The 21,184-nt window shown below is 43.3% G+C and overlaps 1 protein-coding gene across 3 annotated transcripts in view; it reads left to right on the top strand.

The window, feature by feature from the left end:
- Positions 1–21,184, top strand: part of SETX (senataxin) — a 64,212-nt gene that overhangs the window by 15,026 nt on the left and 28,002 nt on the right. For 2 of the 3 annotated variants that reach the window (XM_059658375.1, XM_059658377.1), the window contains 7 exons: positions 557–666; positions 2,757–2,976; positions 3,743–3,862; positions 6,914–7,085; positions 7,208–7,295; positions 8,883–13,028; positions 15,294–15,393. In XM_059658375.1, coding sequence (XP_059514358.1) covers positions 557–666; positions 2,757–2,976; positions 3,743–3,862; positions 6,914–7,085; positions 7,208–7,295; positions 8,883–13,028; positions 15,294–15,393 — 4,956 coding nt within the window. The remainder of the gene's footprint in view (positions 1–556; positions 667–2,756; positions 2,977–3,742; positions 3,863–6,913; positions 7,086–7,207; positions 7,296–8,882; positions 13,029–15,293; positions 15,394–21,184) is intronic. The other variant, XM_059658378.1, reaches the window with a different exon arrangement.

Below are 21,184 nucleotides of genomic sequence, written 5' to 3'. Positions count from 1 at the left end.
AGTCTATTTTGAAAGAGTAATGAAGACATTTCCTCAGGGTAACAGGGGTTAGAACAGTGCTCACATAGTGGAGCAGTGTAGTGTCCGGATATCAACCAGGTGTATTTGAGGAATTTATTGTTTGATGATGGTAGCATTTCAAACCAGTGGAGAAAATGGATGTTTTGATAAATGAGAGCAGGACAAAATAGCCAATGGGGGTGAGAGGAAGGGAAGCTGACTTTCCTTATCGCTCTAGTACCAGATAAAGTCCACATGAGTCAAAATGTAAAATGCTATTGGAATTGGACCTGTAACCATACTTCTAAGAGGATACCCTATGGAGATAATTTGCCAGGAGTAAAAAATAAAAAACAGTATATACTAGTAAAGTGAGAATAACTCATAGGAACCATACTGGGACCAGTTATTATTTCAGATAGGTACATAGTGTTCCTACATTTACAAGGGACAGGTTTTCATTTACTTACAAAAAAGCGAAGGGGCCAGGTTTAAGTATTCTCGGTAAGTTGATAAAATGTATATCTTATGTGCACTGCCTTATTTTTCTATTTAGATGAGTTATGTGTTGAAGCACTTTGTCGGATGGAACAAGCCAATTGCTCCTTTCAGGTTTTTGAGAAACAGCCCGGAATCTATTTGTTTTTGGTCCATCCCAACGAAATGGTGAGTATGAGTGTTAGACAATGGAAGGACATATATTTTTGCACGTGTAGATAGCTGTCTGAGAGGCTTCCATGTGTATTTTGTTTAAAATGTTTGTCAGAATACCTCTGACAGGTGCTGCTTCAGCTCAGAAGATGAAGAAGAAAGTAATGTTACCTCTTCCAGGGCAGGACGTGGGCCAGAGCAGCACTGCTCTCTCCTGCTCCCGACTGCCTGTCCCACTCCAAACACGTGGCAATGCCAGTTACAGTGTTAGAAAAGTTATTGTACTAGTAGGTGCGGGTGTGGGGAGGGGAAGGGATGGAAGGCAGTGCCTCGGTGCTAGAAATGAGGACCAGAAATCAGAACAAACTGCGGCAGGAACCGCAGCAGAGAGCACCCCCAGGTGTCGGCCCTGCCATGGAGCTCGTTGCAGAGGTTTTGCTTTTGAGGTCCCTCTGTTCATTTGTCCTCCCTTCTTAAATGTTCTGTTATGGAAAATTGCAAACATACAAAAGTAGGATGGTATAGTGAACCCCTGTATGTTCATCACTGAGCATCAATTATCAATATATGGTCGATAGTATACTCCCCTTTTGGATTCATTGGAGCAAACCTGAGACACCAGAGCATTTCATCCATAAAATGCTTCAGAACATGTCTCTAAACGATAAGGACTTGGTTATAGGGTTATTCCAGCTAGTTTTCAGGTGGTTCTTAAGGGTGGTAGTTTTATAGTTTAGTTATAATTTTGATGTAGTGGTGGGAGGAGGCGAGCATAGCATCTCCTTACACTGACATTGGGAAAAAAACAAAACAGTACCATCCCCACACCTAAAATAACTATTTTTGTTGTTAATTCTCACCCAAGGATATTTTTTCCATTGATTTTTTTTTTAAGTTTTTATCTTTTTATTAGAAGCCTGGTGCATTAATTTATGCACGGGTGGGGTCCAGCTGGCCTGCCCTAATCAGGGCTGATCTGTCTGGTCTGGCCAGGGGAGGGGCCACAGGTGATTGGCCGGCCAGCCCTGTCCCTGGTCGAACTCCTGGTAGAACTCCCAGTTGAGGGGATAATTTGTATATTAGCCTTTTATTATATAGGATTTTATTTTTTAATTTTAATGTTTTTAAAAAAATTGATTTCAGAGAAGAAGGGGGGGAGAGAGAGAGAGAGAGAGAAACATCAATGATGAGAGAGAACCATTGAATGGCTGCCTCCTGCACACTCCCTATTGGGGATGTGCCCTTGACCAGAATCAAACCCGGGACCCTTCAGTACACAGGCTGATGCTCTATCTGCTGAGCCAAACCAGCGAGGGCTCCATGATTTTTTTAGAGAGTAGAAGGGAGTGGGAGAGACATAGAGAATCTTCGATGTGAGAGAGTAACATCGATTGGTTGCCTCCCACACTCGCCCAAACTGGGGCCGGGGTTGAGCCTGCAACCCAGGTATGTGCCCTTGACCAAAATTGAGCCCGTGACCCTTCAGTTTGTGGGCTGATGCTCTAACCACTGAGCAAGTGGCTATGGCTCTTGTGTTTAAAAACATTTTTTAAAATATATTTTTAATGATTTCAAAGAGGAAGGGAGAGAGAGATAGAAACATCAAAGATGAGAGAGAATCACTGATTGGCTGCCCCCTGCACGCCCCCACTGGGGATCACGCCCATGGCAGGGCATGTGCCCTTGTCTGGAATCGAACCTGGGATCCTTTAGTCTGCAGGTGACACTGTCCACTGAGCCAAACCAGCCAGGACTCTTTTGTCTTTTTTTAAAAAAATAGATATTTTTGTCTTTGTCTTTTTTTAAATTGATTTGAGAGAGAGGGAAGGGAGAAGGAAAGGGAGGGACAGAGGAAGGAAGGAATATGTATTTGTTGTCCCACTAATTTGTACATTCATTGGTTGGTTCCTTGTATGCACCTGACCAGGGATTGAACCCGTAACCTTGGCCTGTCTGATGACACTCTAATCAGCTGAGCTACATGCCCAGGATCTAGTATTTTGTGTCTTTTAAAATCTATAGGGAATCCTATTATCTTAAGTAGGTTTTTGGTGTGTGGAGACAATAATTTGTTGAATGAAGTGACAAATGTGTTGTGCTTATAGGTTCGTCGTTGGGCTATCCTGACTGCAAAAGGCTTGGGAAAAGTGGACAGGGATGATTATTACGACTTACAAGAGGTTTTGACTTGCCTTTTTAAAGTCATTGAGTTGGGGCTTTTAGAAAATACAGACATTTATACTACTACTGTCCTTGAGAAGGGTAAATTGATCATCCTGCCTCCACACATGTATGACACTTCCAACTACAAAAACTATTGGTTAGGTAAGTATTGTCACTACACAAATATCCTTAGTATTTTCTTGTAGTTCTTATGAGTATCCTACAAAGGAAGTGATCTCTTTTGATAATCTTATCAAAGTTGCTAAATACAGGATTTCATAGTTTCCAATTCTTTTGTCATTAAATTGACATAACTACACATCTTGTTTTTAAATATTTATCCTAGAAACAATCTGTGTAAGAAATACATTTTCAAGTATAGCAAATATTTTATTTGAAACAATATTAGATATAAAAAATATTTATAAAGTAGTTGACTTTGATAGGGTTTGATCTAGTTTAAGAAAAGGATTAATGCCTCTTTTTCCATCTGTAAAATATTTCCTGATAGGAAGAGATACTAGCTTTGGCTTTCAACAAGTTCTAAGCTGACTGAAAATAGTTCCACCCTACTTTATTGAATTTAAGTCTTTCAGTCATGAGTCCTATTTGGCAGTGGTTGGTACGTGAAACATGGTGATCTTAAAATTGAAGCCATCTTAGACATGAAATATAGATTGTGTGGTAGTCATCTTAGAAATTGTTTTCTAACCAAATTCATACCATGTTCCCGTTTTATTCTCAAATTAGTCTGAAGTCCTTTTACTTAGGAATAGATGTCTATGAAGACATCAGAGTTAAATGTTAGAGGAACTGGATTCTGCTTTGCTTCATCTTTCTGCCTTGGTATTCTTTGCCACCTGAATGAGAGGAAGCATGAGGGTGGTGCTACTTAATCCATTAAAGAAACCCGTAAACAATCTTTCAGGGATTTGCATGCTGCTGACCATTCTCGAGGAGCAAGCCATGGATTCACTGTTGTTGGGCTCAGACAAACAGAATGATTTCATGCAGTCAATACTTCACACCATGAAGAGACAGTCAGAGGGTAAGACGCTTACTTCGCTAAGTGCTTTTGAATGCTCTGATGGTGACGCACTTTTAAAATACTGGTGTCACTGCAAGAATTGTGTGTATAGTGTGGAGAAAAAACATTTTATGGTTTAGGTCACCGATTCAGAATCCTAAATGGGAAGGGACCTTTAGAGTTTAATTCAACACCTTTCATAAAAGAAGAGACGGAAGCCCGGGAAGTCACTTTTTCAAGTTGAAACACGCAGTCAGTGGTGGAGTTAAGATAGATCTATAGGAGGTAAATGTCTAGGCAACAGTTAAAATTATAGAGAAAGTCTCCCGTCCCACTGTTTCTCTTTTTTCCTGGTTCTTCATTTCATTTTGGTTCTCTATTGTTTCACTGTCCAACATGGTAACTGCTAGCCAAATGTGGCTGTTTAAATTACAGTGAAAGTAAAAATTTAATTTTTCATCGCTTCTTGGCCTTTTGGCTAAGATCAAGTGTAAAAATTTAATTTTTCAGGCCCCTCGTTGTATTTCAGGTACTTAGCTGCACGTGCCTGGTGGCTTCTGTACTGAGCAGTCGGTACAGCTACAGAGCATGTCCATCACCGCAGGACCTGCGCTGGCAGGCTGCTCAGAGAGTGCAGAAAATAGATCTGAACCATGTAGTCATGTTTATCATCAGACCAGCTTTCTTTCGTTCATGGTTGTATCAAGGGAGGATTTGTGCTTAAGTGTTTCTAATCTTGTCTCCTTTATGAAGGACTGAATCGATAATAAAGACCACACAGCCAGATCCTACAAAAACATTGTGAATTTAATTTTCCCACTTTGACTTCCCTTCAGGCAACCTCAGTGTGGATATAAACTTATTTGTGGGAGATTCTAAAATATTAATGTTATTCTTTCTTGCTAGATTATTCCTAATTAAGGTTTTTATGAGTTTGTTTGCCAGCATTTACTACACAAGTTGTTCATTTCTTTCTGAATGCCTTGTACATATAATTTTGTTCTCTTTGTTAATCCCGCTCCCCTAACCTTTAGAATGACACACTTCTGAAACCTTTCTTGTCTTCACCTAACTGATGACATTCTTCCTTAATTTGACAGTTTATGAGACATGTGTCAGCTGTAGTAGAGCATAAGAAAGTATATGAGGCCGAAACCGGTTTGGCTCAGTGGATAGAGCGTCGGCCTGCGGACTGAAAGGTCCCAGGTTCGATTCTGGTCAAGGGCATGTACCTGGGTTGCGGGCACATCCCCAGCGGGAGATGTGCAGGAGGCAGCTGATCGATGTTTCTCTCTCATCAATGTTTCTAACTCTCTATCTCTCTCCCTTCCTCTCTGTAAAAAATCAATAAAATATATTTAAAAAAAAAAAAAGAAAGAAAGTATATGAGCCCTAGCCGGTGTGGCTCAGTGGATAGAGCGTCGGCTTGCAGACTGAAAGGTCCCAGGTTCGATTCCTGTCAAGGGCACATGCCCAGGTTGCAGGCTCAATCCCTTAGTAGGGGGTGTGCAGGAGGCAGCCGATCAGTGATTCTCATCACTGATGTTTCTATCTCTCTTTCCCTCTCCCTTCCTCTCTGAAATCAATAAAAATATGTTAAAAAAAAAAAAAAAGAAAGTACATTATATGATCTATATGACTGACTATGATGAAAAACTAGACTCTAAGCGTCCTGAGGGCAGTAAAACTGGAGGTTCTAGGTGACTACAAAACAACAGTCACAGAGCATTTGCCTCCGAAGGAGGGGTCGGGTACTGTAGAAGATGACATGGCTGGGCAATGTGTGACATGGAGGAAGCTTTGGAGCTGGACCTGGGTGGATAGGGCTTTGAGGGATGGTACTGATAGTGAAGGCCTTCTGGTTCTTGTTTGGGAAAAAGCCAGCTATTTGTTTGTGCTGTAGCGAGGGAGTGATTATGGGGGGTGACAGGTAAAGCTGGAGAAGAACAATAGAGGAAGACTGTAAGTGCTTGACTGAGGACTTTGAATTTCCTTAGAAGACATTAAGGAGCAATTGGAGGCCTTTGAGTGGGGCAGTATCTTGCCACTGCATGTCTGATAGAGAATAGGGAAAGGACTAGAAGTTAGAGCTTGTGAGTCATGGGAATTCCTGCCACTGGAGGGAAGTAGATTCCAACAAGCCATGCTGCAGTCGGGTGGATAAAGGTTATGCGGCTCTGCTTACCCATTAGCCTTGCTGAATCCTGGGCTTTGCTTACATCTGGAAATACCAAGTTTTTCTTTCGCCTTTCTTTCCTCTACTTCTCTTGTGTGATTTAATTCAGGGAGTTCTGGAAGAAGGCGAATTGGATAGAAAAGATGGCTTCAGGTGTGGCAAATGGTGGGAAGGTTGGGTTTACCTAGACCCAGTGGTCGGCAAACTGCGGCTCGCAAGCCACATGCGGTTCTTTGGCCCCTTGAGTGTGGCTCTTCACAAAATACCGACTTCTGCGCATGGGCCACGAAGTTTCAATCGCACTGTACGTGCGTGCCCGCAAGTGGTATTTTGTGGAAGAACCACACTCAAGGGGCCAAAAAACCACATGTGGCTCGCGAGCCGCAGTTTGCCGACCACTGACCTAGACTATATAAATTTGTTGTCCATTTAAAACTTTTTTAGAGGTGTAGAGTATTGCTTGAAAAAAAATGCAAAAACAATTTAAAATTTTCCCAGCTTTTTTTTGTTGTTAATCCTCACTGGAGGATATTTTCCCATTAATTTTAGAAAGGGGAAAGAAAAAAAAAAAGATGTGAGAGGCCCACATCAATTGGTTGCCTCCTGTACTCGGCCCAACTGGGGTAGGGAACCTGCAACTCAGGTACATGCCCTTGACCAGAGTTGAACCCAGGACCCTCAACCCTATGGTTCTCAGGCCAATCCTCTAACCACTGAGCATGCCAGCAAGAGCTTGCCAGCTTTTTAAAACCTGAAATTGGCAGTGCTTTGCTTTCAATTACTTGCTGCTTTGTTTTTAGTTTTGTTCCTACCCAGATAAAGAATGTTTAATTCTCAATATATTTTAGTATCTTTTCTAATTGTTTTTATTTGGCAATAACTCCATTGTATTTCAGATGATAGTGAAGATCCTTTCTGGCCAGCATTGCACTGTTTCATGGTCATTTTGGATCGCCTGGGATCTAAGGTCTGGGGTCAACTTATTGATCCTATTGAGGCCTTTCAGACCATTATCGACAATGCAAGCTACAACAGAGAGATCCAGAATATACGGAACAGCTCTGTGAGGTTAGTTCCATAGTGTGTCAGGATCTCAAAATTTATCTGTAAGGAACTCTGTTGTATCTTAACAATAGGGGTTTTCTTTCCCCCTTCATTTCTGTAATTTCTATTTTTTCTTAATATTTAAGGGCCAAGTCAGAACCAGAGTCGTGTCTGGATGATTTGGTGACTTGCAGCCAGATTGTGTACAATTATAACCCTGAAAAGACCAAAAAGGTATAAAACAGTTTGAGCATTAAGATGACATTGTATAACCTTTGCATTGTAAGACCATGTTTTATATAATTAGTTGAATTGCTTATTTTATGACGTAGCTATTCTGAATCAGTTGCTGCATAGAGGCTTTATGGTTGAACCAGATGTATTGTGCACGGGAGAAATAATGGGCTTTATTCCTGGGGCTGACAAGCAGACCCTGAGCAACGGATGAGTGATTACTCTGACACACATTTCTGTGAAAGAGAGGACTAAGGGACTGCTTGGCTAGCAAAACCAAATATCACAGAGACACAAAACAGGAATCAACAGAGCCACTTTTATATACAATATTTACAGGCAGACATAACCCACAGACAAGACTTAATAAATTAGAGTCCCTTTTGTAAATGGGCTGTTAGCTCCATTTTCTTTGGTACTTTTCCTTATCTCCTTAAAAATATTAAAGGAGATGGCTCATGAATCCTATTACCTTGTTGGTCTTGCATAACTGGGCAAGGTAAAAGCTCTCCTTACATGGCTTGCCTGACACAGGATCCCATAACTGAGGATCTAGTTGATGAACTCTCCTACAACGGTGATGGAGGATCAGGAAATATGTCCTCTAGTGGTGTGGCTTTAGATACTACAGGCTCTATAGGCTCTACTTCAGGAGAAGGGCGTGGTGGTAGTTGCTCCTGGCATTCTGTAGGCTTCTGATCCTCCATATGGAGTAGGCGTAGTGCAGCTCGAACAAGAACCCACATCCTTCCTATATAATAAAAGTCTAATATGAAAATTGACTGAACAGCAGAATAACTGGTTGCTGTGACACACACTGACCACCAGCGGGCAGATGCTCAATGCAGGAGTTCTCCCTGGTGGTCAGTGCGCTCCCATAGGGGGAGCATTGCTCAGCCAGAGCACCTCTCTCTGTGAAAGAGAGGACTAAGGGACTTCCTGGCTATAGGAACCAAACAGCCCCATTCGCCTGTCTCTTCGGCTTTTATTGCAACAGCAGCTTGAATTAAAATTAACATTTAGATACTATCAGTAGGGTAAGCATCCTTGAGAAAGACACATATGTCTGTAGTGTCCTTTAAGCAAGGACGTCTAAAGACTAAGCATAAAGCTTCTAGTAAACACCTGGGGCTCACATGGACACAGACTTGTTTGAAAAGATCAAGGCAGGGTGGTTGCCTTCAGCCAACTCCCCCTAGGGGTTCCGACCTTTTGGAGTTTCCTCCTTACAGACTTTCCAACTAAGTCCCATGCTTCCCCACAAACTACAATGTGCACACTTTGGAAAATTAATTTATAAGTGCAGTGAGTAAGAGTGGAAAGTTTTGGGGAATGGGGGAGATAAGTGACATGACTAGAAATCAGAACCAGCTAATGGAAAGGGGGTCAGAGTACATGGAGGTGTTGTAAGTTTACCATTACATGAAACTTGCACCTCAAAATTGAACTGTATTTTCAATTTCTTGGGGTTATGTGTAAACCAAAATTGGAAAATTGAGCCATGTATTTTTTTGTTTACAACTTGTGTGCTAACCTTGTCATGAATGGTGCTTGTTTGTCTGAAAGTCAGTATTTCTTTCATTTTAGGATTCAGGGTGGAGATCAGCCATTTGCCCAGATTATTGTCCTAACATGTATGAAGAAATGGAAACATTAGCCAGTGTGCTTCAGTCAGATATTGGTCAAGACATGCGTGTTCACAACAGCACATTTCTGTGGTTCATCCCTTTTGTTCAGTCCCTCATGGATCTTAATGATTTGGGTATGGCTTACATAGTAGAGGTCATCCACCATCTGTACTCCCAAGTCAAAGATGTTCTCAACCAAACAGCTGTGGTGTGTGACAAAGTCACTGAATTTTTTTTCCTAATTTTGGTGTCGGTGATTGAACTACATAGAAATAAAAAATGTTTGCATTTGCTGTGGGTTAGCTCCCAGCAGTGGGTAGAAGCCATTGTGAAATGTGCCAAGCTTCCCACCACTGCATTTGCACGGAATTCTGAGAAGTCATCTGCCACTGGCTCCAAAGGAGCAGCAATGATAACGTCTCTGTCACTGCATTCAATGCCATCTAACTCTGTACAATTCGCTTGTGTGCAGCTCATTAGAAGTCTTCTTAAAGAAGGTTATCAGCTTGGGCAGCAGACTCTTTGTAAGCGATTCTGGGATAAGCTCAACTTATTCCTGCGAGGAAATTTATCTCTAGGTTGGCAGTTGACTAGTCAGGAAACCCACGAGTTACAAACTTGTTTAAAGCAAATTATTAGAAACATAAGATTGAAAATGCCTCAATATACTGCTTTGGCAGAGTTGGCTCCTCCATGTAAAACCCCTCCTGCCTCTAATGGTAAAGAAGAAAGTGAACAAATAGGGAAGGCATGTGAAAAAGACATCCCCTTTCTGGAAAGTTGCAGCCCAACGTGTTCTAAAGAACCAGTGAAAGCTGATGTATGTCAAGTGCAAGAGAGTAGTGTAGTAAGCAAAGCAAGTAACACTATAGAAGAAGGTAATGAGCAAAATTATATAAAAGGTTTGAAACTAGAAGACCATCTCTCAGCTGAGTCACACTTAAAGCAGAGTAGTAAAAACCTTTCCACTGAAAGAACCCAAGATCAAGTTAAAATACACACAAAGAAGCAGAAGTCTGTAAAAGATAATTCCTCCTGTTTGCCACAGAACTGTACTTCAAGAAATGATCCAGAAGAGGGATGTGACAGTGGAGTAACTATGTCAACACATTTGTTGACTGATTCTAACACTGATTCTCTGGAAAAGGCACCCACATCAAAAGAGGATTTCTCTCTAAAGAATGATGTTCTTGGCAAAACCTCAAAAGCAAAAACTAAGGCACAGAAAAGTGACATTTGTACTGAGTTATCCCATGTAATAAAGAAGCAAAACAGGAAAAGTGCCTTGGTCAAAAATACTGTGGACTTAGAGGGAGCCCTGACTGTCTCTGACCGTGAGAATTTCTGTTCAGGGACAGATACTGCAGGTCAGAAAGGTGATGGCTTCATGCAGAACTTTTCTTTAGACCCTAATGATAGTCTTTGTCATAAAAATAAAGGACAGAAATCTCTTTACAGTTTATTGCTGAAACAGTTGAAGAATGAAGAGTTAGACGTTCCTTCTTCCCATGAAAACAATTGTCAAGTACAGGAATGTCATGTTGATGATAAAGATTTTATCTCATTTACTTCCATGCCTAAAACATCTCCCTGTAAAGATCCTGTGACTTTACTTGGATCAAGTGATAAGGGGATTAACAAGAGCACTGGTCCAGTTTCTTTTGACCTGAGAGAACAGGCCCCTAGCAGTCCTCAGTGTGACACCCTAACAGATTCTCAGATAGACAGAGACCTCCACACATTATCTTTAATAGCTCAAGCCCGTGTCAGTAAGTTTCCATCAGATTCAACTCAAAAAAGCTCATCCCAGTTACAAAGAAAAGTAAAAGATAAAAGAAGTTTCAGAGCCAACCAACATAATGTCAGGGAAACCTGTGAACGAATTATTATTATTTCAGATTCTGATGAAGATAGTGATGAACAAACTCCAGATTCTGAGAAACACATTAAACAAGATAAAATGTGCATTGAGAAAGAATGGCCAGGGCAGGGTACTTCAATAGCTAATATGAATGTGGACATGAAGCTAACAAAGGAAGAGAAGATAGAGGAGTTTGAGGACTCTGGCTCTCAGGTTTTTGAGTTTGAAAGCCAACAGAAAGTGTTTTCAGTTTGGCAAGATCAGAAAACAGACAATGGGAATTCAGTTCAAGAGGATGAAAAAAATTCATGTTTGATTCATATAGTAGATATCACAAACGATTGGGGTTATGATACAGATTACGCTATGTCTGAAGAAGTTACCAAAAATGAAGCAGAGGGCACTGAGCATGCAAAACCACAACGTGGTAGTTCCGTTGAGGAAGTTTGTGAAATTAAAGGAAAAAAACCCAAGAGAAAAAAATTTAAAAAAAAGATGGCTGAAGATTCTTTAAGGCTTTCATCTTCTGTCAGAAATGAGGACCAATCTGATACTCTTAATGAGAGGGATCTAACTGAAAATGATACTAAAATTGCAGACATAAGAACATCTCCCAATTCAGGTGTTGAGAGAGCCACTCCAGTCTCCCTGAAGAAGTCATCTCCAAAGCATCGAACTTACTCCAAAGTGGATCGGAGAGCCTCAGTTTCTAAAACACCTAAGAAAACGCATTCAGACACCAAAAAAAGGCAGAATAAAGGTTTAAATTACATAAGTTGCAGGAACACTCCTGCTATCGTGCTACCAAAGAAATCTCGCCAGTGTCCTGAACCAACTTCAAAGGCTGAGAAACTTGGTCTGAAAAAGGCTCCTCGTCGGGCAGCTGTGTTGTCTCAGCGATCTTTAGACATAATAGGTCAATTACGCCACCATGGCAAAATTGTTGGAGAAATTGGTACCCCAAAAAAGGCTAAACTGATTTCTCCTAGGACTCTTCCTGGGAACGATAAGAAACTGCTCGTGAGTCAAGAGCTTCCATATCAAAGGCAGAGGAGACCCAAATCTAATCGAAACAGACAAAGACGTAATGGCAGTGCAGACACTACAAGAGCAGCACCACATGCGGCCCAGAATTCTGACAGTGTTATACCAGATATAGATAGGTCAGATGACAGTAACAAAGGAGGAACTGAGGTCATGGCAAACAGTAGTGGAGATCAGTCAATAAAATGTGTGTCTCCTGAACAAGGACCTGGGAAAGAAAAATACGTTGCTCAGGTGGCTGGTGATGCTTTTCTTTTGAGCCCTTGTAGTTCCCCTGTGTTAAATGGAAGAATACCAACAGGTGAAATTACGGTCTGTACTCCAGAGGACCCTTTAGGTGGTGGCAACCTGACTGGACATCATTTAGAGGTGCCAACTTTGAAAAGGGGACAGCTTGACTCCGACAGTGATATGGAAGATGATATCTTTTTAACACAACATGATCCCGAAGATAGGGACTTAGGTTCACAAATGCAGAATGGTGATAATAGACTCACTGGAGAAGGCCATTGGAAAAGAGTTCATGTAGAAGATTCTATAAATCGGCCTCAGTCAGAATCTGTGAGTAGCACAAAATGTAAGTACAAGGATTGTGTGGAAACTGTGAAAAGCCAGGGTGAGTATTGCTCAAAACACTCTGAAGCTAAAGCAGCAGATGAAGATGTCTTTCGTAAACCTGCCCTGCCTCTTTCTGCGTCTAAACCTTTGAGACCTTCCACCACAAAGATTTTTAGCTCAAGCAGTACTTCACGAATTGCTCATCTTTCCAAGTCTTTGGAAAGTGCCTCGGCATCTCCAGGCCTAAAAAATAAGTCAAATGGAGGACAGCCTGTTTCCAAAGTACCACAGCCTGCCTCTCCGTTGTCTCCAAAGCCAAGGGCTGAAGTGAAGAGTTTGTACAATATTCCTCATTCTCCAATTCCAAATAACTCCAGCAGGCAAGCTTTCAAACTCCCGTTAGGTGAGTGCAGACCTTTTTCTTCTCCAGCCAACGTCTTCTCATCATCACAGCCTATCTCTGACACCTTCATCAAAGAGGTCTTGAAATGGAAATATGAGATGTTTGCAAAGTTTGACCAGTGTGGGCCCCCAATAACTCTTTGTCAGGCCATCTCAAGATCCGTGCCTGTCAGATTTCAAGATTATCAAGATTACTTCAGTGTTTTCTTCCCTCTGGTGTTACTGAATGCCTTTGAAACGGTAAGTATGGATTTTAATTGTACTATTCAGGCTTTGAAGTTGCTTCTTTTCTTGACCCTGCTGAGCAGTGGAGTGCAGTTAAAACAGCTGGTCTCAGGGTGCTGCCGCTTCTAGGTTTCACTTGAAGCAGACATCTGCCAGGTGCCGCTTGAGATGCTGGCGGCCCAGAGGTGACGTTGCCTTCACCTCTGCCCTCTGAGCTATAGGCACAGTTCAGCTAGCCCCGTAGGACACATTTATCAGTGCAAAGAGGCGATAGTCTTCCATCTGCTTTTTTTAAAAAATACGTTTTTATTGATTTTTAGAGAGAGGAATAGAGAATAATGTTTATCAGCCTCCTCCTATACACCCCCTATTGGGGATTGAGCCTGCAATCCAGGCATGTGCCCTGACTGGGAATCAAACCGGTGATCTCTTGGTTCATGGGTCGATGTTCAACCAGTGAGCCACACTGGCTGAGTTTTTTTTTTTAGGTAATGGAGGCCTTTACTCAAAATTCTTTTGAAGAGGTGGCAAAGGATAAATTACACTAAGCAACAAAAAACAGCAAATCCTACATTTCTCTTAGCACATTTGTCTTTGCAGTTTCTTACTCATAGCAATTGCTCTCTCCCTTCAGCTGCCTCCCTCCCCTCCCCAGCACATCCGGTCTGGTTCTCCCTCACCCCCTGACGAGGACTGCCTAATGAAATGCCCAATTCCCAGTTACGTTTGAACCTCAGGAAAACAACTGATGATTCTCTTGGTGTTAGCACCCAAGAGTGTTGTTAGGCCTGGATGTGTGGGTTTTTGTTTGTTTTGTGTGTGTGTGTGTGTGTGTGTGTGTGTGTGGTTTAATATTTATCCTGCTTGTTCTCTGAGCTTCCTGGATCTGGAATTTGGTGTCCGACATTAATTTTGGGGAAACTCTCAGTCCATATTGCCTCAAATATTTCTCTGTTCCTTCCTCTTCTGGTATTCCCCTTACATGTCTGGTGCACTTTTGCAGTTGTCTGACAGTTCTTGGATATGCTGTTCTTTTCCCCCCCGTTTTTTACCTTTGTTTTTGAGCTTTGATAATTCCTGTGCCTATAGCCTTGAGCTCGAACAGTCTTTCCTCAGCCAAGTCTACCAGTGAGCCCAGAACAGGCCTTCTTCTTCATTTCTGCTCCAGTGCTTTGGATCGCTAACATTTCTCTTTGATTATTCTTATCATTTATATCTCTGCCTACATTACTCACCTCTTCTTACATGGTCTACTTTTCTAGTAGACTCTTAGCATATTAACTACAGTTTTTAAAATTCCCTGGTTTGATAGTTCCAGCACCCCTGCCATATCTGACTGGTTCTGATGCTTATTCTTCAAATTGTGTTTTTGCCTTTGTGTATGCCTTGTAATTTTTGTGGAAAGGTGGACATGATATACTGGTGACAGGAACAGCAGTCAATAGGCCTTCAGTAATGTGGGGAGTTGTCGGGGAGGGCAAGTGTCTGTAGTCCTGTGATCGCCCCGCCTCTGGACTGAGCCTTGCGCACGTTTGGCTGTCCCTCACATCCTTAGGTGGGACGCGAAGGCTAGAGTGGGCTGAGTTGGTTATTTCTCTCCTCCCAGATGTATGAGGTTCTCACTCTACCCCAGCAGGTTAGGCTCTGGTAGAATATTTCCCCACAGAGCAGGCCTTGTTAAGAAGATTGGCATGGAATGCTCTGGTGAGTTTCAAAATGGATCCTCTCACCCATTCCCCCCCCCTCCCCCCCCAGCTGCTGGAAGCAAAGGGATTTTCTCCAGTATTCACTGTGAGGACCTTGTAGCGCTCCCAGTATAAAACTCACCAAGTGTGGGCCCCTCTACTGGGTCCCCCTTGGGCCTAGAGTTTTTAACATTAGAGTTGTTCATACCAAACCTCCAGCAACTTGCCAGTTAAAGTTCGGGTTTTCCTACCTGATGGGTTTTTACTTACGGGGTCTGCTCTGTGAGTTGCGTTGTCTGTATCCACCTGCCTGTCCCCAGTTTTGTGGGCAGCAACCTCACTTTGCTGTTGAATGTAAGAGGAGTTGTTGATTTTTCACTTTGTTTGGCTTCTTACTTTGTTAGGATGGAGTGGCAACTTCTAAGATCCTTACTGCTAACCAGGAAACTGGAATCCCCAATTAATTGTTAGTGTTTCTGTCACCTGGGATTCTAGGTTGTGGATTTTGCTGTGGCTTTGGGACATTTTGCTGTTTAGCATTGGCTTTCCAGAATGTTTTTGCTTTCTTCATTTGCTTTTTTTTGGCTTTGTATAGGTAGCACAGGAATGGATCAGCTCTCCAAACAGAGGAAAATTCTATGAGTTGCAGTTACGAAGATTTCCTGCAGAATATAAAAAATACTGGGAGTTTGTGAGTAAGTTCTTTCTTATGTAACTTGGAACATATCACATAATAATTGGACATTTCTATTTGAGGAAGTATCACTGATTTTTCTGGAGCATAGGTTCCTTAAGATGAATTTATAACCTCTTACAAAGAGTATGTTTAAAGTCTTAATGAGGATAATTACTGGGACAGTTATAAATAGAACATTTATAGTTTTAATCATTCTGTAAATAGAATACCACAGGCCAAAGTGTTCATGGAAGCTAGGAGAGAGGGTGAGTGAAGGGGGCGAGATGGGGTGAGGGGTGGGTTGTAATAATAGTGTTGATAGATTCTGAGTAAATCTTCCTGCTGTCTATCTCTTCATTTCATGGTCAGTGTAAAACACATAATTGCATTTATGTATCAGTTAAAAATAAGCCACATATTCAGAACTCTAAAATGGGAGCGTGTTGGTGAGGCACAGAGGGTGTGACTTCTCAGAACCTGCTGGGGTAGAATTCTGCACAGCAGGCATGGCATTGTCTGGCCAAGCTGAACTTAGTTATCAGTATACCCTAGACTCCACAATCCACTTCTGGATATACGCAACAGAAATGCCCTCACAAAAACACTAAGGGACACATGAGTGATCATAGTAGCATTATGAAATGGTCCCCCAAATCCATCCTCCTTCATAGACTCACCTAAGAAAAAAGCACATGTGTCTGTTTCGGAGGCCAGGTCCTAAGTGCTCATTGTAGATTCAGGTACTACTAGCCAGCGGGAAAAAGACATCCCCACCATTCTAGTGGCTTTATACAGAGTGAGGTGAAGGTGGGTTTGCAGTGGTGAGTACCGAAAGTTTATTCTGGTATTATTTATTAACTAGGGGCCCGGTGCACGAAATTCGTGCACTGGGTGTGTGTGTGTGGGGGGGGGGAGTGTCCCTCAGCCCAGCCTGCCCCCTCTCACATACTGGGAGCCCTCAGGCGTTGACCCCCATCACCCTCCAATCGCAGGATCGGCCCCTTGCCCAGGCCTGACGCCTCTGACAGAGGCGTAGACCCCCATCACCCTCTGATCACCTGATCGGCCCCTTGCCCAGGCCTGATGCCTCCGCCAGAGGTGTCAGGCTTGGACAGGGGACCCCCATCTCCCCCTGATCACTGGCTCTGGCCCCCGCCCAGGAATCATGCCTGGGCAGGGGACCCCCATCTCCCTCTGATCGCTTGCTCCACCCCCCGCCCAAGCCTGACGCCTCTGACCCAGGCTTCAGGCCTGGGCAAGGGGACCATCATATCCCCCCAATCCCCGGCTCAGCCCCCCGCCCAGGCCTGATGCCTCGGCCAGAGGAGTTGACCCTCATCACCCTCTGATCACCAATCACCGGATCGGCCCCTTGACCAGGCCTGAGGCCTCTGGCAGAGGTGTCAGGCCTGGGCAGGGGACCCCCAGCTCCCCGTGGTTGCAGGCTCCGCCCCTGCCCAGGCCTAACGCCTCTGGCCTAGGCGTCCGGCCCGGGCAGCGGGGACCCGCAGCTGCAGCGGCCCCGCGATTATGGGCTCCGCTTTAGGCCCAGGCAAGGGACCCCTAGCTCCCGGGACTGCCAGCTTCGACCGTGCCCAGCTCCCATCGCTGGCTCTACCCCTACTTCCTGCTATCACTGGCCTGGGCGGCAAAGGCGCCTGTTTCTCTCCGATCATGGCTGCCCCCCAGCTCTTAGCTCCCCCCTGGGTTTCCGATCATGTCAGTGGCAGGGGGCTTCTTCCTGCTTTCCCTTTCGCCTCCCTGCATTGTGCCTACGTATGCAAATTAACCGCCATCTTGTTGGCAGTTAACTGCCAATCTTAGTTGGCAGTTAATTTGCATATAGCCCTGATTAGCCAATGAAAAGGGTATCGTCGTACGCCAATTACTATTTTTCTCTTTTATTAGATAGGATTACTATATTATTTTCCATACAGTCAACTGTAAGCTTACTTTTGCCCCACTCTGTATACACTATCTGATTGTAAGATTCTAGATGCTGGGTATGTAGAAGTTAAAAAAAACACCATAAAATTCCTGCCTTCATGAAGCTTACATTTGACTTATTTTCATTTCATATATTATAGATGTCTTTTCAGAGTTATGAAATAGTGATAGTATGTTTAGTACTTGTAGTTATACCATTGCAAGCATATTCCTAGTTCCATTTCACCCAGCATTGCTGGTTAGATGTGGACGTTGTTTACAGTTTCTCACTATTGGAAACACTGAATGAATCTCTGTGCTGGGTCAGACAGGATGCAGCATAGTTTGAGACTTGGACTCATTGCCTCTGCCTACTGAAAGGAATACCACTTTTACTTCTGTTATTGGGTGTTAGAATGTATATCTCCCGCGTTGGCTGATTTAAACTCTTCCAGTTTTATATATGAAAATGTATCTCATTTGAGGTTGTGGGTTTTGCCCCCAGATCTTCACTGGTGGTTTGTATTATTGGGGTTGTGGGGCAGGGACAGTTGTCTGTGTGTGCCCTTTGTGCTTTTTCTCTGTTAGGGAGGTTTTCTTTTTAATTTGATGTTTTGTTGTAAATAATATTTAAATCACTAATTTATATGGCATTCATCTTGATCATATGATGGACTCACATAGTATTTACTCTTGTGTTGTACAATTCATCAATTTTGTGTGCATATTTATTGTTGTTTTTTGCTGTGCTAATATAGGGTATCCCCCAAAAGTGTATACACTCTTTGAATTATTATAAAGTCAGTGTTTATTAACATACAGTTCATTTTTAAAATTTAAAAGAATCTACAGAAATAATTTTTTTTAATTTCTTTATTGTTGAAAGTATTACATATGTCCCATGAATATTTTTTTTGGTCATCATTTGTTTTCAAACTGACCTGGGTCCAGGCACTGCTGCTAATGTAAAACAGTGGAATCATAAACATCAAGAAGCATTTCGTTTGGTATTTGTGTGCCCTCAATTTGTCGACTATTGCCAGTTTTTATGTATCCCCGTAAAAAAAAGTCTAGCGGCACTTTAGGATAAATTTTCTTTGTTCAAAGCTTAGTCTGGTTTCACCCATTATTTCAGATTAATTAAATGCGAAAAGAAGTGAAAATTAAGTGAGTTACCAGCTATTAAAGTGTATATACATTTTAATGGGACAGCCTGTATATCATTGTATGACTACATCACACTGTCACTGTTGGTAGACATTTTTTCCCAGCAGGGCTTTCCAAGACCATCCCCAGGTTCAATGATTTTCTGGGAGGATCAGCATATATTCATGCTTGTGGCTATGACTTAATTATGGCAAAAGGACACAAAGCAAAATCATTAGCGGGAAAGAGAATGTGGGGTGAAGATGAGGAAACTGGGAGAAAGCTTCCAGAGTCTTTTGCCAGTGGAGTCACACAGGACACGCTGTTTTCCCAATCACAGTCCTGCCAGCTCAGGTGAAATCTTACCACAGGGAAGCTCACTGGCCATTCAGTGCCCACAACACCCTCTGCCCAGCCCGCATTCCTGACTTCCAGAAGGAAAGTGGGTGTTTGGCGTGAACCATATTCTTTCTGCACACGGTTTAGGCATGGTGAGTGTTCTCATCAGCAGATGAAGAGAACTGTTCGAAATACAAGTTCCCAGATGCCAGGGGCCCACTATGTGAACAGGCCTTCGGAGGGTTGCAGCCTTAGGCCTGCTGGGTTAACTTCACACACAGCTTTTCATGTGTAATGTTACTGTGATCACTCAGTGTTTTTGTGAGGGCATTTCTGTGGCTTATATCCAGAAGTGGATTGCGGAGTCTCAGGGTATGCTGATACCTAAGTTCAGCTTGGCCAGATAATGCCATGCCTGCTGTGCAGAATTCTACCCCAGCAGTGTCTGAAAAGTCACACCCTCTGTGCCTCACCAACACGTCTGTGTTGACTGCCATGTTAGTTTCACCATTTCAGTGTGTGTATTGATGACCTGTTGGTTTTATTTTGTAACTAGAGGCCCGGTGCATGAAATTCATGCACTGAGGTTGGGGGGGGGGGGGTGTCCCTCAGCCCAGCCTGCACCCTCTTCAATCTGGGACCCCTCGGGGGATGTCCGACTACTGATTTAGGCCCAATCCCTCTCACAATCCAGGACTGCTGGCTCCCAACCGCTTGCCTGCATGCCTGCCAGCCTGATCGATGCCTAACTACTTCCCTGCCAGCCCAGTTTCCCCCAACTGCCCTCCCCTGCAGGCCTGGTTGCTCCTAACTGCCCTCCCTGCCGACCATCTTGAGACCACATGGGGGTGGCCATCTTTGTGCGAGGGCATGATGGGCAATTTGCATATTACCGCTTTATTATATAGGATAACCTTTTTTTTTTCAAACATTTTAACTTATGTGCTTTTTATTTATTTTTTTAAAATATATTTTATTGATTTTTAACAGAGAGGAAGGGAGAGAGATAGAGAGTTAGAAACATCGATGAGAGAGAAACATCGATCAGCTGCCTCCTGTACATCCCCCACTGGGGAAGTGCCCGCAACCCAGATACATGCCCTTGACCAGAATCGAACCTGGGACTTTTCAGTCCGCAGGCCGACACTCTATCCACTGAGCCAAACCGGTTATGGCTATAGGATAACCTTTGTAATAGTCAGTGGGGCCCTCTCATAGAGTTAGTAGGTGCCTCCATAGCCTCTTTGGGGAAGTGCCTTTTGCAGGCTCTTTTCCAGCTTACTTTATTTCTGTTGTCTTTTTCTTACTGGTTTGTAGGGGTTGTTTATATAATCTGATGCAAGCCATTCTGCCACTTTGGCTTGCATTTTGACTCTTAGTGATGTCTTAAAAATTCTTATTTTATTCTTTGTAAGAATTCCTTATTTTTAACATAACAAATGCATGTGTGTGTGTGTGTTTTGTGCTCTGTGTGTGCTGCAGGTCATATACTACCTTAACATCTAGAAGAGGTGTCGGCAAACTGCAGTGTGCAGATCTACCCTGTATCCTGTTTTTGTATTGCCCTAGGTCAGTGGTCAGCAAACTGCAGCCCGCGAGCCACATGCGGCTCTTTGGCCCTTCGAGTGTGGCTCTTCCACAAAACACCATGTGCAGGCACCCACATACAATGCAATTGAAACTTTGTGGCCCATGCGCAGAAGTTCGTATTTTGTGGAAGAGCCACATTCAAGGGGCCAAAGAGCTGCATGTGGCTCGCGAGCCGCAGTTTGCTGACCACTGGCCCTAGATTAAGGTTTACATTTTAAAAGGCGTTGAGTCTGGTTTAAGGGACTGAGTTTTTCTGAAGTACCGAGGTGACTTGAGGCTGGGCTGTTCATGGGAAGGCTAGTTCACTTCTGCTTCACCCTTGGGTGTGGTCCTTCATGGTCCCACCCTGAAGCAGGAGGGCTACCTGGAACCAGCTCTGGGCAAGCCTTGGACTTCAGCCGTTGTCTTTTTAAAAAATTATATGTGTTTTTAGAGGATGTTTATTAAAGCTGGGGACAGCGAAACAAAGGAAGGAATTAGGGCAGAGGAAGCAACAGGAGAACCTAAGTGGGGCTCTGCTTTGGCTCCCGAGAAATGTCACAGGAAAGAAGTGAGCCAGGACGGGCTGCTGCCAGCCACTGGGCAGTCAGAGAGAAAGGGGGCCTTGGAGGCAGGATCGGGGTTAGCTCAGGATGAGCAGCTGCCACCCGCTGCTCCCCTGGTTGCGAGTCTTGTGGGGACCTTAGAACTTGGGGAGAAAAGGTAAAGATACACACTGGGGAAGAAAGGCGTGGGTGTGCTCCAGAGAGAGGGCCCTGCTGTCGTCTGTTTATTCCAACAAGGCCGTCCCAGGTTGACCCTGCTGCCAC

This window comes from Myotis daubentonii, chromosome 11 (assembly GCF_963259705.1).
Source record: "Myotis daubentonii chromosome 11, mMyoDau2.1, whole genome shotgun sequence".
Taxonomy (NCBI): domain Eukaryota; kingdom Metazoa; phylum Chordata; class Mammalia; order Chiroptera; family Vespertilionidae; genus Myotis; species Myotis daubentonii.
The sequence above is the reverse complement of the archived record's forward strand: the minus strand, read 5'-3'. Positions and strand labels throughout refer to the sequence as shown.